Source organism: Leucoraja erinacea, chromosome 1, assembly GCF_028641065.1.
Source record: "Leucoraja erinacea ecotype New England chromosome 1, Leri_hhj_1, whole genome shotgun sequence".
Lineage (NCBI taxonomy): Eukaryota > Metazoa > Chordata > Chondrichthyes > Rajiformes > Rajidae > Leucoraja > Leucoraja erinaceus.
In genome coordinates this window covers 88,542,507-88,558,816 of record NC_073377.1, presented here as the reverse complement: position 1 = coordinate 88,558,816, position 16,310 = coordinate 88,542,507, and the positions used below count along the sequence as shown (strand labels likewise).

The 16,310-nt window shown below is 41.2% G+C and overlaps 1 protein-coding gene across 2 annotated transcripts in view; it reads left to right on the top strand.

Annotated features, from left to right (window-relative positions):
• The window catches only part of ncapg (non-SMC condensin I complex, subunit G), an 82,259-nt gene that overhangs the window by 22,858 nt on the left and 43,091 nt on the right, over positions 1-16,310 (top strand). For both annotated transcript variants that reach the window (XM_055638514.1, XM_055638504.1), the window contains exons 4-10: positions 291-519; positions 953-1,098; positions 2,002-2,086; positions 5,072-5,264; positions 5,715-5,864; positions 8,359-8,499; positions 11,684-11,807. In XM_055638514.1, the coding sequence (XP_055494489.1) occupies positions 291-519; positions 953-1,098; positions 2,002-2,086; positions 5,072-5,264; positions 5,715-5,864; positions 8,359-8,499; positions 11,684-11,807 (1,068 nt within the window). The remainder of the gene's footprint in view (positions 1-290; positions 520-952; positions 1,099-2,001; positions 2,087-5,071; positions 5,265-5,714; positions 5,865-8,358; positions 8,500-11,683; positions 11,808-16,310) is intronic.

The following is a 16,310-nucleotide window of genomic DNA, read 5'->3' as shown; positions in this document are numbered from 1 at the left end:
TGCAGGCCGTGACAGTGCACATGTGTCCCCGAGCTTCCATTTACCCGTTACTTTAATTCTCCGCTCCCATCTGATTTTTCTGTCTTTGACCTCCTTTCATTTCTCCTCTTTGAAACTTGCTAATTTGTCACACTTCTAGTTCTGACGAAGGATCCTTGACCTATGATGTTCACCGTTTCTCTTCTCTTTGTTGCTGCATGACCTGTTCATGATTCCATCATTTTGTAATTTTGTTTTGAATTTTACTAATGTTTGACTGGAGTTCATGTTAGTTAACTTTATCCCAACAGTCTCACAGTGCATGCAGCCACTCTGTTCGATTCCGTGCCTGTCAGCTTATCAATAGGCTTCTTGGTAGCATGTCAGAAAATGCACAGATTGATGATGAACTGTATGATCGTATATATGATGCCATGCTGGTGAGGTTAAAAGATAAGTTTCCAAATGTGCGAATACAGGCTGTGCTTGCCTTGGGCAGACTTCAGGATCCCAATGATGAAAACTGTCCAGTAATCAATGGTAAGAATTCAACTATCTAATCTACATGCATGTCTGCTTGTGTAAACTAATTTTAACTCATTAAACTGTATGCCATTAGAGTTGCCTTCAAATGACTGATGTTCATGTACATCCCAACACCTTAAGGAAGAATATTCTTCTGTAGTTTAGATAATGGTTAGAAACCTTGCTTAAGATTTCCAGCAGTGATGATTGAAACAAACCAGTTTTGGCTGCCCTGTCCAGTCCTGCTTCACTACCGTTTTTCAGCCTTAACAATTTCTAAACATATTTCTTACACAAAAATTGGTGCTTTGTACAGGAGCTGCTTGTTCTTGAAGCTGATTAACTCATTGAACGTCTTTAGTCTTGTTTCTATGTAATGTAGTTAAAATATAACTATTGAAATTTCTCTTTTACCTATAATGTACTAATCACGTGTAATTTATTTTAGCATATTTGTATTTGATTGAATGTGATGTCAATCCAGAGGTGAGACGAGCAGTATTGTCCTGCATAGCACCATCAGCGAGAACTCTTGCTAAAATCATTGGCCGTACAATGGATGTTAAAGATAATGTCAGAAAATTAGCCTACGAGGTGCGTTATTTTAAAGAGTGTACATGAATATTGATGCATGTTGCTCCCTGTGTCTTGTTCCTTCACTTTGGTCTATGAAATTCAATATTTAAAGTGAATATATATTGGGAGGCAGGTCACGAAGTGGGGGAGAATTCCAGAAAATTGGGAGTGCGGAATAATAATTGGGGATTTTTGATTTGGGGTTTCATTAGATAGGTGGTGGCTTGAGGGTGATCTTGGGTTGATTGTGCAGGTGAAAGCTAGAGATTTGATCTGCGATGAAAGAATTTGAGGGCATCTGTCGTGAAGAACGCGGATAGAGCAATTCAGCATGGAAACGGGCCCTTCAACCCAACTAGACCATGCTGACCAAGATCCCACCTGCCCGTGCTGGGCCCATTTCCCTGAACCTTTCCTATTCATGTACCTGTTTAAATGTTGTTAGAGTACTGGTGTCAACTACCCCCTCTGGCAATTCATTCCATATAAGCACCACCACCTGAGTGAAAAAGTTCCCCTTCAGTTCCCTATTAAATCGTTCCCTTCTCAGCTTAAACCTATCTCTTGATATGGAGAACCTTCGTGTAAGATGCAAAATAATTCTCCTGGAGCATTAAATAATACACCATTCCCTCTTTTTTAGCAGGTACATTGACCCCCAAGTTCTACAATTCTATTCCTAAGATCCTCCTTTAAACTGATTTATTTCCCAACATTTGATCATCCATTAGTCCTTTTATATCCTCAAACATTTTGGGATAGTTGTCGAGTCAATGATGCAATTTTTGTTAATATAAATTACTATCAGCAGCTAAACACATTTTTGTGTATTTTGACTGATCATGTGATACTATTCACTTTTCAATGTTTAACATAAGCACTGAACAGATTTTGCTACATCGTCAATTATGTGTATTTTAGGTATTAGCAGAGAAAATACATATAAAAGCTTTTTCCATTGCCCAAAGAGTAAAACTTCTGAAGCAAGGCATGGCTGACCGTTCAGGTAAGTTATCCACATATAATATCGCTAATAACTATTCTCATAAAATCTATGAAATTTTATAGATTAAGCAATATAGTCCTTGCCAAATGCATTTGTGCCTTGAAATTCATTGTTGGTCAATAGCACATAATAACAGCTGTACTTCAGAGATACAGCACGGAACCAAGCCCTTTGGCGCATTGTGTCTGCGCCGACCAACTGTCACCCCGTACACTAGCACAATCCTACACACTAGGGAAAATTTACAATTTTTTACCAAAGCCAATAAGTAAACCTGTACATCTTTGGAGTGTGGGAAGATCACCTGGAAAAAAACGACATGGTCACAGGGAGAACGCACAAACTCCATGCAGACAACACCCATAGTCAGGATCCAACCTGGGTTTCTGGCACTGTGAGGCAGCAACTCTACTACTGTGCCACTGTGTATATTGTAGTATGTATCTGAAATTTGGACAATTGACTTTTTCTGATGTACTGAAAGAAACTTGTCATCCAATGTCCAAAGAAGTCTGCAAAGTATCTTATTCCCCATGAATAATAATTGAGTGCTTAACTTTGCCTCAATCCATCATGTCTTTTTCGCTGTTCAGCGTTCAGCTTGGGCTAGGTTGGCTCAAGGTAGCATTTAAACATTTTGAGTCTGGTGTATAAATTCTTCAGATGATTGTCCTTCTAATTGTCCAAAACCTACCTCTACCGCTTTACTTTTCCAATTCTGATTGCTTACTCAGTCCCAATTTTAGTATCTGCTGACCCCTTAGTACACAGTAAACTAGGCTTCCCTACCATTTGCCTTTAAGATCCTTCTAACCCGTCTCTTTGTGTTATAATGTGGCTTAGTTGTTAACATTGAACTATCTACAGTGCCCTCCATAATGTTTGGGACAAAGACTCATCATTTATTTATTTGCCTCTGTACTCCACAATTTGAGATTTGTAATAGAAAAAAATCGCATGTGGTTAAAGTGCACATTGTCAGATTTTTATGAATGCTATGTTTATACATTTTGGTTTCACCATGTAGAAATTACAGCTGTGTTTGTACATAGTCCTCCCATTTCAGGGGACCATTACGTTTGGGACACATGGCTTCACAGGTATGTTCAGGTATGTGCCTCCTTAATGCAGGTATAAGAGAGCTCTCAGCACCTAGTCTGTCCTCCAGTCTTTCCATCACCCTTGGAAACTTTTATTGCTGTTTGTCAACATGAGGACCAAAGTTGTGCCAGCGAAAGTCAAAGAAGCTATTATGAGACTGAGAAACTGTTAGATATATCAGCCAAATCTCAGGCTTACTAAAATCAACTGTTTGGAACATCATTAAGAAGAAAGAGCACTGGTGAGCTTACTAATTGCAAAGGGACTGGCAGGCCAAGGAAGACCTCCACAGCTGTTGACAGAAGACATTTTTCTATAATCCCCAAACACCTGTCCGACAGATCAGAAACTTCTTCAGGAGTCAGGTGTGGATTTGTCAATGATCACTGTCCGCAGAAGACTTCATAAACAGAAATACAGAGACTACTCTGCAAGATGCAAACCGCTGATTAGCCGCAAAAATAAGATGGCCAGTTTACAGTTTGCCAAGAAATACTTAAAAGAGCAACCACAGTTCTGGAAAAAGGTCTTGTGGTCAGATGAGACAAAGATTAAAAGCCTTATCCCGCAGTACGAGTTCATTGCAAGAGCTCTCCCGAGGTTAAAGAAAAATCAAACTCGTAAGCACAGAGAATGAACGTAGTGGGTACGTCAGAGCTCGGGGACGTCCCTTAGTGGCTCCTAACGCTAACGGCAGGTACTCGGGAAGTCTCGCTAACGGCAGGTAAGCACGGGAAGACTCGTGAAGATTTTTCAACGTTGAAAAATGTCCATGAGACCCCTGAGTAGCCATTACCGTAATTCTCTGAGTTCGAATCGGGGCAAACTCGGGAAAGCTCTTGGAATGAACTAGTACCATGGGACAGGCTTTTACTTATACCAGAGTGATGGCAAGAGCAAAGTATGGAGGAGAGAAGGACCTGCCCAAGATCCATAGCATACCACCTCATCTGTGAAACACAGTGGTGGGAGTGTTAAGGCCTGGGCATGTATGGCTGCTGAAGGTACTGCCTCACTTATCTTCATTGATGATACAACTGCTGATGGTAGTAGCATAATGAATTCAGAAGTGTATAGACACATCCTATCTGCTCAAGTTCAAACCAATGCCTCAAAACTCATTGGCCGGCAGTTCATTCTACAGCAAAACAATGATCCCAAATATACTGCTAAATGAACTGGGGTTTTTCAAAGCTAAAAAATGGTAAATTCTTGAGTGGCCAAGTCAATCACCTGATCTGAACCCAATTGCACATGCCTTTTATATGTTGAAGAGAAAATTGAAGGGGACTAGGCCCCAAAACAAGCATAACCTAAAGATGGCTGCAATACAGGCCTGGCAGAGCATCAGCAGAGAAGACACCCAGCAACTGGTGATGTCCATGAATCGCAGACTTCGAGGAGTCATTGAATGCAAAGGATATGCAACAAAATACTAAACATGACAACTTTCATTTACATTACATTGCTGTGTCCCAAACATTATGGTGCCTTGAAATTGGGGGCCTACATATAAACAATGCTGTAATTTCTGCATGGTGAAACCAAAATATGTAAAAATGGCCTTTATTAAAATTTGACAATGTGCACTTTAACCACATTTCTATTACAAATCTCAAATTGTGGAATACAGAAGCAAATAATTAAATGATGGGTCTGTGTCCTAAACGTTATGGAGGGCACTGTATAAGCATCATGCTCTTTCTTTTAAAAAAAAAAAAAAAAGAAAAACGTTTTAGTTAATTTGATCCTTTGGAATGAACCATATTTTGCTTATCTACCTCTAAATTTAATTTATGGCAATGTATAGAAGCTATTATGTATATGGTCCTTTTAGGATGTGCTTTGTATTTTCAGGTAATATAATATTTTTTTTATTTGTAGATGCTGTAAAAGAAGTGGTACGGAAAAAGCTGTTGCAGGCTTGGCTTTGCATGTTGGATGGCAATATTTTGGACTTGCTCCATTGTCTAGATGTGGAAAATTGTGTTGATGAGGCTGAGTCTGCACTTAATGCTATGTTTGCTCAAAGCCATCTGGAGGAATTGGTTGATAATTGTCAAAATCTAAATAATGGGTACGACAAAAATGATTTGTTCTAACTGTTGAAATAGTTTAACATGACAAATGTCTTAATTTACAAAGATTTTAATCTAAAGCAAAAGGTTCTGGGGATGTACACGAGGTCATCGGTGTCCTACCATGGTTCCCCATCAAGAAATCAAATGGGACTGAATTTACCTAAATGATAGTGCCTACTCCCAAACCAAAAGGTGGTGAATTGTATAAACATAGAAACATAGAAAAAGTGCAGGAGTAGGCCATTCGGCCCTTCGAGCCTGCACCGCCATTCAATATGATCATGGCTGATCATCCAACTCAGTATCCTGTACCTAAACACACTGAATATGTAAAACAAAAATAGTTTTGACATTTTTTAATTATTTTTTTAGCAAAACAATGAGTTGCAACATTTTTAAAATTTCAAAATATTGATCTGATTTTCAAAATGTTTTCTGCCTTTCAGGAAAGTGATACCAGCAGAAAATTTAACTTGTGAAAATGCTCTGTATTGGAAATGTCTCTGCAACTATGTGAAATCAATGGGAAATAAAGGGGAAGAAGCCTTAGAAAAACTTTTGCCTGAAGCAGCTATTTATGCATCATATCTCTTGAGGTATACTCGTTAAATCGTTAAAATGTTGGTTCTGTTCATCTATAATAAGATTATTAAGTTTGTGAAAAGATTGTATTTCTTGGTACAGTTATTGATCTTTTCCCATATCTGATTTGATAAGCACTGTCTTTCTTTTATGGCAGATTTTTGGTTTGCTCAAATCATCAGAATGGGTTTTTGTCTAAAGAAAATGTAACCAAATAAGGAAATGAATTTCCAGGTCCTTATAAAGAAATTGAAGCAAGATATTGTGCTTGATATTGTGATATGTTGCTAATCACTGTTCAGATGTAACACTGTCACTTTGAATATCGATAAGATTACAATTAATATATGGCACAGTTCTAGTTGTCATTGTATAAAACAAAACAAAATATTGTAGCTAATGGAACAATCAACAAGAGAGCAATTAGAATGATTGAGAGGATGGAGGAATTAATAGAAACCGAAGGGGCAACTTTTTTTATACAAAGCATGAGGGGTATATGGAACGAGCTTAAGGTAGTGGGCAGGTGCCATAGACCTGGACGGGAAGGTAGATGCTCCTGTCCCCACGAGTCTCGGGCAGATGGGGCTGACAGCCTGGGAAGGTAGTCCTTCTAGGAGAGGGAAAACTCTGATTTAAAACCTCCACTGCTTTGTGGCCATATCCAGTCATGGAAAAGGCTCCACGAGTAAACCTCAAGAAAATCCGGAGCCCCTAAGGCAGTTTGTCGTTGTCTACAACCTCGCTCTGGCAGCTTCTGCGACGGCGCTGGTGCCAAACTGTAACGGCCCAGCTGACCCTTTGGATCGATCAGCGACGTGGGGAGGGGGGGACGTGCTGCATGGGCACCAGCCTGTCCTCCATATGAGCTTGCATCCGACCAGGATGCATCACCCATGGTCAGTCATGACTGAGAGGGGCCTACTACTACTACTGTCAGGGAGTAGTTGAGTCACATACTATCATAACATTTAAAAAAACATTTGGACAGGTACATGGATGGGATAGGTTTAGAAGGATATGGGCTAAATGCAGGCAGGTGGGACTAGTGTAGCTGGGGCAAGATGGGCAAGTTGGGCCAAAGGGCCTGTTTTCATGCCGTATGACTATTGACTATGAATTGAATTTTCAGAATATTTTTAAAAATTGGACCAGTTATTACTACAAAAGGAAAAAAAAGATTGCTAATTTTATAATTAAAAGTGTTGATGTAGGGCATGAGAAATTGTTTCAGCTTGTCAAAATAGTAGAATAAGGTTATCAAAGGGAGGTATAGTCACTTGGCTAGTCGAGCTATTGCCTGGCAGTGCCAGAAATCCGGTTTCCGTCTTGATCTCCAGCAAAGCACAGTCTGGAATATGTATCTTCTCGCTGTGATCACCCCACATTTCCACTGGGTGTTCTGGAATATACGTGCATTCCAAAATTTGGAAGGTTAGTTGGTCACTCTAACGTGCTGCTAGCGTGCAGGTAGGTGGTAAAATCAGGGGGAAGTTGGTGGGACTATGGAAAATTCATGGAGGAATGGGATAATTCTGTGAGCTGGAATAGACTAGATCGAATGGCTGCCGCCTTTGACACAAGAACTGGGAAGTGATTGAGTTGTGAAAAATTCAAAATTTATTTGAATGTTAAGCAGTCAATCTCTAAACAATTCATTAATTGGACATCCTATATGTAACACACTAACTGGAGCAAAAAAAAACAAAAACAAACCTGAGTTCCTCCAGTATTTTGTTCCTTGCTTAAAATTCCAACATCTGCAATCTCTTGACGCCAGAGTCCAATTGCAGATGAGTCATTCTTCTGTTGCTTCTTATTGAGAAGATTGGTCTGATGTGCAATTGTTAATTCTTTACCAAGGTCTTGCACCTTTGGTTAGGTCAGGTCCACTTGGAACAAATAAACTGGACAGGTGCACAATTGTAAAGGTAATGGAGAACTACTGGCTATCCTAACCACAGAGCACTTGGTTTTCAGATGGCTAGATTTTTGACACCAAACCTGTATATAGTGAGCATAACAGGAATTTGGTTATAGAGGTGTAAGGAACGTACATTTAGATGGCTGCTGGAGTGAAGATCGTCTGTTTCACTCCACCAGCACACACAAATGCACTTGCTCTGACTCTACCATTTGTCACGTCCTCTGACAGATGAGGGATCTGTTGAACTGGGGGAGTTATAGTTGTAGAAAGCCACCACTAGAGTGTCTTCAGAAGTTGGTAAATTTATTCTTGGAAAATATTCCAATGAGTTATTTGTCATGTGCCATGTGCTAGATGTAGCATCCTGTGTGGAAGTGGAGACTTTGTGTCAAAAGACTGCAGAGCTTTTCTCCTGTGGGGATTTTATTTGCCCAAGTTTGTATTTTTATAGACTTCATCTCTACTTATTGGATAAATACCAACTGAATGAAATGACCCTTTTAACCAATTATTGGTAGGGATTGGAAAATGCAGCTAAAATATTTAGTTTACAAATTACTATTGATTTCTTCTGTTATTAGTTTCTTGAAAAACCTTCCTGTTCTGAAAGAATCGCTGAGAGCTGACTTTACCCAAGTTGAAGACGTAATGAAAAAAGAATTCATAAGTCAAGAGTTGCTTAGTCTTGTTGGTTGCCTGGATACATCAGAAGAAGGTGGCAGGTATATTTTGTTAAATTTATCCTGTATTTTCAAATAGTTTGAAGAAGCCAACAATCAATTGATGTCGGATATGAACCAGTGAACTATTTTTATGTACAATCGCAGCTTGATTAAATTTTGGAATTGGATAATGTTATATCAAAGATCAAATGATTGTGGTCATATCATTCAGGTTTTTGGTATTATTGAGAGATGGTGGTAAAACTTGTTTCTCCAAAGTAGCCATCCATTGCACCCCCTACCAAGTTTTCCTCCTTATCAATAATGTACAACTTTAGACAATAGGTGTAGGAGTAGGCCATGCGGCCATTCGAGCCAGCACCGGCATTCATTGTGATCATGGCTGATCATTCACAATCAGTACCCCGTTCCTGCCTTCTCCACTATCTTTAAGAGCTGTCTCTTGAAAGCATCCAGAGAATTGGCCTCCACTGCCTTGCCTCAGGCTGGACAAAGATGCAGGAACAGGAATAGGTCATTCATTGCTCTGCCATTCATGGCCACTTTGACCTTGTTCAAAAACACTTTCTTTCGTATTCACCTTAAGAGTCCCTTAGTATTTATTTTTCTCTTCAAATATCAGTGCAAATTTCCCTTAGAAAGTGTGTTTAATCTTTTCAGGCTGTGAATTCTAGATCATAATAACTTGTTCTAATTCTATTTAAAAATCATGTTATGTTACATATTTTTTTTTTATCTAGCAAAATAAATTCCTTTCTGATATTCGAATTATTCTATTGAATCTCTTTGTTTCTTTGCCACAAGAACATTACTACATTCTCTATCTGTATCTAAAGTTCAATTTATATGGTACTGTTCAAGTAAATTTCCGTCATGCCTTCTCCATTGTCTCAACATCCCTTCAAAAGAGATCTGTTCATATATTATCACAATATTTCAACTAGTGGTATAACCAGCATTTTATAAAGATTTGGTATTGCTACCTTGGTTTCGTATGTTATTCTTTTATTTATAAAACCAAATGTCCTGTGAAGTCCACCTAAACCTTGATACTTGCAAATGTTGTTCATATGTTTACATCTGTTCCTGCATTATTTTTTTAAATTGTAGCATTTAGTTTTCAGTGCCACTCTTCATTTTTTTTCTTTTTTCAAATTTGAATCATTTTGTGTTTTTGAGTTGCGTTTCTGTTTGATGTATGCTCATTTCAGTTCTTATTATATCCTCCTAATGTCTATTACCCTAAGGGCGGCCACGGTGGCGCAGCGGTAGAGTTGCTGCCTTAAAGTGAATGCAGCGCCGGAGACCGGGTTTGATCCCGACTATGGGTGCTGTCTGTATGGAGTGGGGACCAAAGATAGAAGTGGAAGAGTGGGGAGGGAGGGGTAGGGGGAGTGGTGAAAGAGGGACAGAGGGGGAAGGGGGTGGTGGTAGAGAGGGAAGGAGGGTGGGGAGAGAGATGGGTGGGAGAGGGAAACATAGAAACAGGGACAGAGTGGTAGGGGAAGGGGGTGGGGGAGAGAGGGAAGGGGGTGGGGGAGAGAGGGAAGGGGGGGGGGGGGGGAGAGGGGTGGGTGAGAGAGGGAGAGGGTTGAGGAGATACATAGAAACATAGAAATTAAGTGCAGGAGTAGGCCATTCGGCCCTTCTAGCCTGCACCACCATTCAATATGATCATGGCTGATCATCCAACTCAGTATCCTGTACCTGCCTTCTCTGCATACCCCCTGATCCCTTTAGCCACAAGGGCCACATCTAACTCCCTCTTAAATATAGCCAATGAGCTGACCTCAACTACCTTCTGTGGCAGAGAATTCCAGAGATTCACCACTCTCTGTGTGAAAAATGTTTTTCTCATCTCTGTCCTAAAGGATTTCCCCCTTATCCTTAAACTGTGACCCCTTGTTCTGGTCTTCCCCAACATCCGGAACAATCTTCCTGCATCTAGCCTGTCCAACCCCTTAAGAATTTTATACGTTTCTATAAGATAACCCCTCAATCTTCTAAAATCTAGCGAGTACAAGGGGAGTCTATCCAGTCTTTCTTCATTTGAAAGTCCTGACATTCCAGGAATCAGTCTGGTGAACCTTCTCTGTACTCCCTCTATGGCAACAATGTATTTGAGCATTGGACATTGTGACATCACACGATGGAACGTTCACCATGGGCTGGGGCTCCTGCAAAGGCATATGTAAATGAATCCATTCCGATTGGACATCTGTGAGCATCAGGCATTGTGACATCACACAATGGAACGTTCACCAGGGGCTGGTGCTGCTTCTATGGGTGAGAAGCCAGTTTATTTTTGAAATATTGGGGTGGGGAGGATTTGATTAAAAACGTGTACTTAAACACGACGAAATGTAATGAGGAGCGGATACTTAGAAAGAAAAGTGAAATCTCTACCGAAATGGAAAAGATGTCGGCGATTCTGCGTCTGGTTTCGGAGTTGCAGTGAATCAAAGGAAGAAATGCAGCCGCCAGCCGTACATGTAAATGGATCCATTCCAATTGGACATCTGCGAGCATTGGGCATTGTGATTGGACATCTGTGAGCATTGGGCATTGTGGCATCACACGATGGGAACGAATCAAAAGGCAGAAAGGCAGCCGGACTTCGGGCACAGTTTTATATAATAACTAGACCAAGTGCAGACCCGTTGGGTCTGCTCCCCCAATGGTGTGATTCCCCCAACCCAATATTCCACCATGCACCCGTCTCCTCCAATGGAACTGAAGCCGTTGCCAAATGTAAGTTTCCAACACTCCCCTGCCTCCCTCAATTGCACGTCCCCTGCCTGCTGCAGCAGTGAAAAGTTCAGTGTTCCTGTCTTGCAACTTTGTTTCGAAGTGTGTTGGATGCTGACAGGAAGGAGCAGCGAATCAAAAGGAAGAAAGGCAGCTGGCAGCCGGACGGCAGGCGGCAGCCACAGACTTTTATATATATTATATAATAATAGAAGAAGATTGATGTCTGGTATACTTAACATACAGGAGAGATTAGTTGTCTGAAAACACTGAAAATCAACAATCTACTGTTATTTGACCAATCCAAAGCACCCGATTTTAATCCCATGGACCAGTTCTAATAAATGTTTGAGTTGTATTTTAAGAAATCGGTATAAATAACGTTACAATGTGAATTTTCATTTTGATTGAATTTTTGGTGTAGTTGAAGTCTCCGGATGATGCTTGATTCAGATTTTGTGGTCTGTTTTGCCAGGAAATGTATGCTGGGAGTGTTGAAGGAAATTCTACTCTTGCCTAATACACCAAGTACTCTTGTAGCAAAAGTGATGAAGCAATTGCTCAGCATCCAGAAAGAAAATGATAGAAGGATTCGACTGGTAAGACTGCAGTTCTGCTGTGAAGATTTCATGGTGTTAAAATGTATGCCTTATTTAACTATTAATTTGAGAATTTGGGCATTCTATTGGTAAAATAGTTGCTGCAGGTTTTGGTCCTGAACAATGGATCTTGCTTTTGGCTTTGAAATTGTGAACATAATCATCATAATTTCAAACCACAAGATTCTCGCACCTGTAATGTTATTGTGAAGTGAAATTCAGAATGCTATGTATTACAGGTGTATCAGTGATTTATTGGAGGATTGCTATACTATAAGGCTGAGAGAAGTGCAGTCGCAAGGGTGAACTGTACTTCTCCCAGTTGCCATAAGGCAGGCAAGGCCATTGTAGTGGGAGACTCCATCGTGAGAGGTACGGACAGGGGTTTCTGCGGCAACAGACGGGATGCGAGGATGGTGTGCTGCCTTCCCGGTGCCAGGATCCAGGATGTCACGGACAGAGTGCAGAAAATCCTCAAGGACGAAGGTCAACATCCGGAAGTGGTAGTGCATGTCGGCACAAACGATGTCGGAAAGAAGGGGATGAATATTATTCAACGTGACTTTAGAGAGCTCGGAAAAATGTTGAAAAGCAGGACCTCCAGGGTTGTTATCTCCGGTTTGCTTCCAGTTCCCCGTGCTGGCGAGAGCAGGAACAGGGAGATACGGGACCTGAACGTGTGGCTGAGGATCTGGTGCACGGGGCAGGGATTTAGATTCTTAGATCACTGGGATCTGTTTTGGGGTAAGGGGGAACTGTACAAAAGGGACGGATTGCATCTTAACAGGTGTGGGACCAGCATTCTGGCAGGCAGGTTTGCCACTGCTACACGGGTGGCTTTAAACTGAATAAGGGGGGTGGGGTGTTGAATGGGACAGTGGAGGATGGAGTTAAAGGGAAAGGGTTTCTTAAATGTGTGAGCGTAGAGACCGAAGGGTGTAAAATGAGGGTAGAAGAAATAGGTAGCAAGGTGAAAAGTAAAAGTGGCAGGCAGACAAAACCAGGGCAAAAATCAAAAAGGGCCACTTTTCAACATAATTGTGTAAGGGGTAAGAGTGTTGTAAAAACAAGCCTGAAGGCTTTGTGTCTCAATGCAAGGAGCATTCGTAATAAGGTGGATGAGTTGAATGTGCAGATAGCTATTAATGACTATGATATAGTTGGGATCACGGAGACATGGCTCCAGGGTGACCAAGGCTGGGAGCTGAACATCCAGGGATATTCAATATTCAGGAGGGATAGACAGAAAGGAAAAGGAGGTGGGGTAGCGTTACTGATTAGAGAGGGGATTAATGCAATGGAAAGGAAGGACATTAGTTTGGAGGATGTGGAATCGGTATGGGTAGAGCTGCACAACACTAAGGGGCAGAAAACGCTGGTGGGTGTTGTGTACAGGCCACCTAACAGTAGTAGTGAAGATGGAGATGGTATCAAACAGGAAATTAGAAATGCGTGCGACAAAGGCAAAACGGTTATAATGGGTGACTTCAATCTACATATAGATTGGGTGAATCAAATTGGCAGGGGTGCTGAGGAAGAGGATTTCTTGGAATGTATGCGGGATAGTTATCTAAATCAACATGTAGAGGAACCAACGAGAGAGCAGGCTATTTTAGACTGGGTATTGAGTAATGAGGAAGGGGTTAGTTAGCAATCTTGTTGTACGTGCCCCCTTGGGCAAGAGTGACCATAATATGGTTGAGTTCTTCATTAGGATGGAGAGTGACATTGTTAATTCAGAAACAATGGTTCTGAACTTAAAGAAAGGTAACTTTGGGGGTATGAGACGTGAATTGGCCAAGATTGACTGGCAACTAATTCTAAAAGGGTTGACGGTGGATATGCAATGGAAGACATTTAAAGACTGCATGAATGAACTACAAAAATTGTTCATCCCAGTTTGGCAAAAGAATAAATCGGGGAAGGTAGTACATCCATGGATAACAAGGGAAATCAGGGATAGTATCAAAGCGAAGGATGATGCGTACAAATTAGCCAGAAAAAGCCGCATACCGGAGGACTGGGAGAAATTCAAAGACCAGCAGAGGAGGACAAAGGACTTAATTAGGAAAGGAAAAATAGATTATGAAAGAAAACTGGCAGGGAACATAAAAACTGACTGCAAACGTTTTTATAGATATGTGAAAAGAAAGAGATTAGTTAAAACAAATGTAGGTCCCTTGCAGTCAGAAACAGGGGAGTTGATCATGGGGAACAAGGATATGGCGGACCAATTGAATAACTACTTTGGTTCCGTCTTCACTAAGGAAGACATAAATAATTTGCCGGAAATAGCAGGGGACCGCGGGTCAAAGGAGTTGGAGGAATTGAGTGAAATCCAGGTTAGCCGGGAAGTGGTGTTGGGTAAATTGAATGGATTAAAGGCCGATAAATCCCCAGGGCCAGATAGGCTGCATCCCAGAGTACTTAAGGAAGTAGCTCCAGAAATAGTGGATGCATTAGTAATAATCTTTCAAAACTCTTTAGATTCTGGAGTAGTTCCTGAAGATTGGCGGGTAGCAAACGTAACCCCACATTTTAAGAAGGGAGGGAGAGAGAAAATGGGGAATTACAGACCAGTTAGTCTAACATCGGTAGTGGGAAACTGCTAGAGTCAGTTATTAAAGATGGGATAGCAGCACATTTGGAAAGTGGTGAAATCATTGGACAAAGTCAGCATGGATTTACGAAAGGTAAATCATGTCTGACGAATCTTATAGAATTTTTCGAGGATGTAACTAGTAGCGTGGATAGGGGAGAACCAGTGGATGTGGTGTATCTGGACTTCCAGAAGGCTTTCGACAAGGTCCCACATAAGAAATTAGTATACAAACTTAAAGCACAAGGCATTGGGGGTTCAGTATTGATGTGGATAGAGAACTGGCTGGCAAACAGGAAGCAAAGAGTAGGAGTAAATGGGTCCTTTTCACAATGGCAGGCAGTGACTAGTGGGGTACCCCAAGGCTCAGTACTGGGACCCCAGCTATTTACAATATATATTAATGATCTGGATGAGGGAATTGGAGGCAATATCTCCAAGTTTGCGGATGACACTAAGCTGGGGGGCAGTGTTAGCTGTGAGGAGGATGCTAGGAGACTGCAGGGTGACTTGGATAGGCTGGGTGAGTGGGCAAATGTTTGGCAGATGCAGTATAATGTGGATAAATGTGAGGTTATCCATTTTGGTGGCAAAAACAGGAAAGCAGACTATTATCTAAATGGTGGCCGATTGGGAAAGGGGGAGATGCAGCGAGACCTGGGTGTCATGGTACACCAGTCATTGAAGGTAGGCATGCAGGTGCAGCAGGCAGTAAAGAAAGCGAATGGTATGTTAGCTTTCATTGCAAAAGGATTTGAGTATAGGAGCAGAGAGTTCTACTGCAGTTGTACAGGGTCTTGGTGAGACCACACCTGGAGTATTGCGTACAGTTTTGGTCTCCAAATCTGAGGAAGGACATTATTGCCATAGAGGGAGTGCAGAGACGGGGTTCACCAGACTGATTCCTGGGATTTCAGGACTGTCTTATGAAGAAAGACTGGATAGACTTGGTTTATACTCTCTAGAATTTAGAAGATTGAGAGGGGATCTTATAGAAACTTACAAAATTCTTAAGGGGTTGGACAGGCTAGATGCAGGAAGATTGTTCCCGATGTTAGGGAAGTCCAGGACAAGGGGTCACAGCTTAAGGATAAAGGGGAAATCCTTTAAAACCGAGATGAGAAGAACTTTTTTTCACGCAGAGAGTGGTGAATCTCTGGAACTCTCTGCCACAGAGGGTAGTTGAGGCCAGTTCATTGGCTATATTTAAGAGGGAGTTAGATGTGGCCCTTGTGGCTAAGGGGATCAGGGGGTATGGAGAGAAGGCAGGTACGGGATACTGAGTTGGATGATCAGCCATGATCATATTGAATGGCGGTGCAGGCTCGAAGGGCCGAATGGCCTACTCCTGCACCTAATTTCTATGTTTCTATGCCATGTGATGTGGTTATCATTAAACAAAATGTAAATTTTAATTAATGTTCACATCATTTGGTGTAGATATTTCTTTCCCCAGGTATGCTACTTCTTAAGAATTCACAGTGCCCTGTAAAATCTAACTTTTAATAATTAACCATGTTCGGGAATTGTCTTCTAGAATTCATCATGCCTAAAAATACAGGTCAGGTTTCAAGTTATTACACGCTGTCTCCTGGTGAACAAATGGCTTTTGTTTTTACAGACATCTATGAGTTGGATCAGTCCATAGATTGGAAAATACACAGAAATCATTTAATATTGTAACCATTCCTCCAATGTATTGTATTGAATGATACCGAAAGCACATAAGACTGAGAAGAAGGAAAAATATTGTAAGGGAAGAGAGCAAACCATTTCTGCTGTTTGTAAGAATGAAGGGTTTTATGTACATTGAATTTTAGACTTTAACTAGACCAAGTGCAGACCCGTTGGGTCAGCTCCCCCAATGCATTATTGCAGCGCTCACTGTTTCCCACAATGCAACC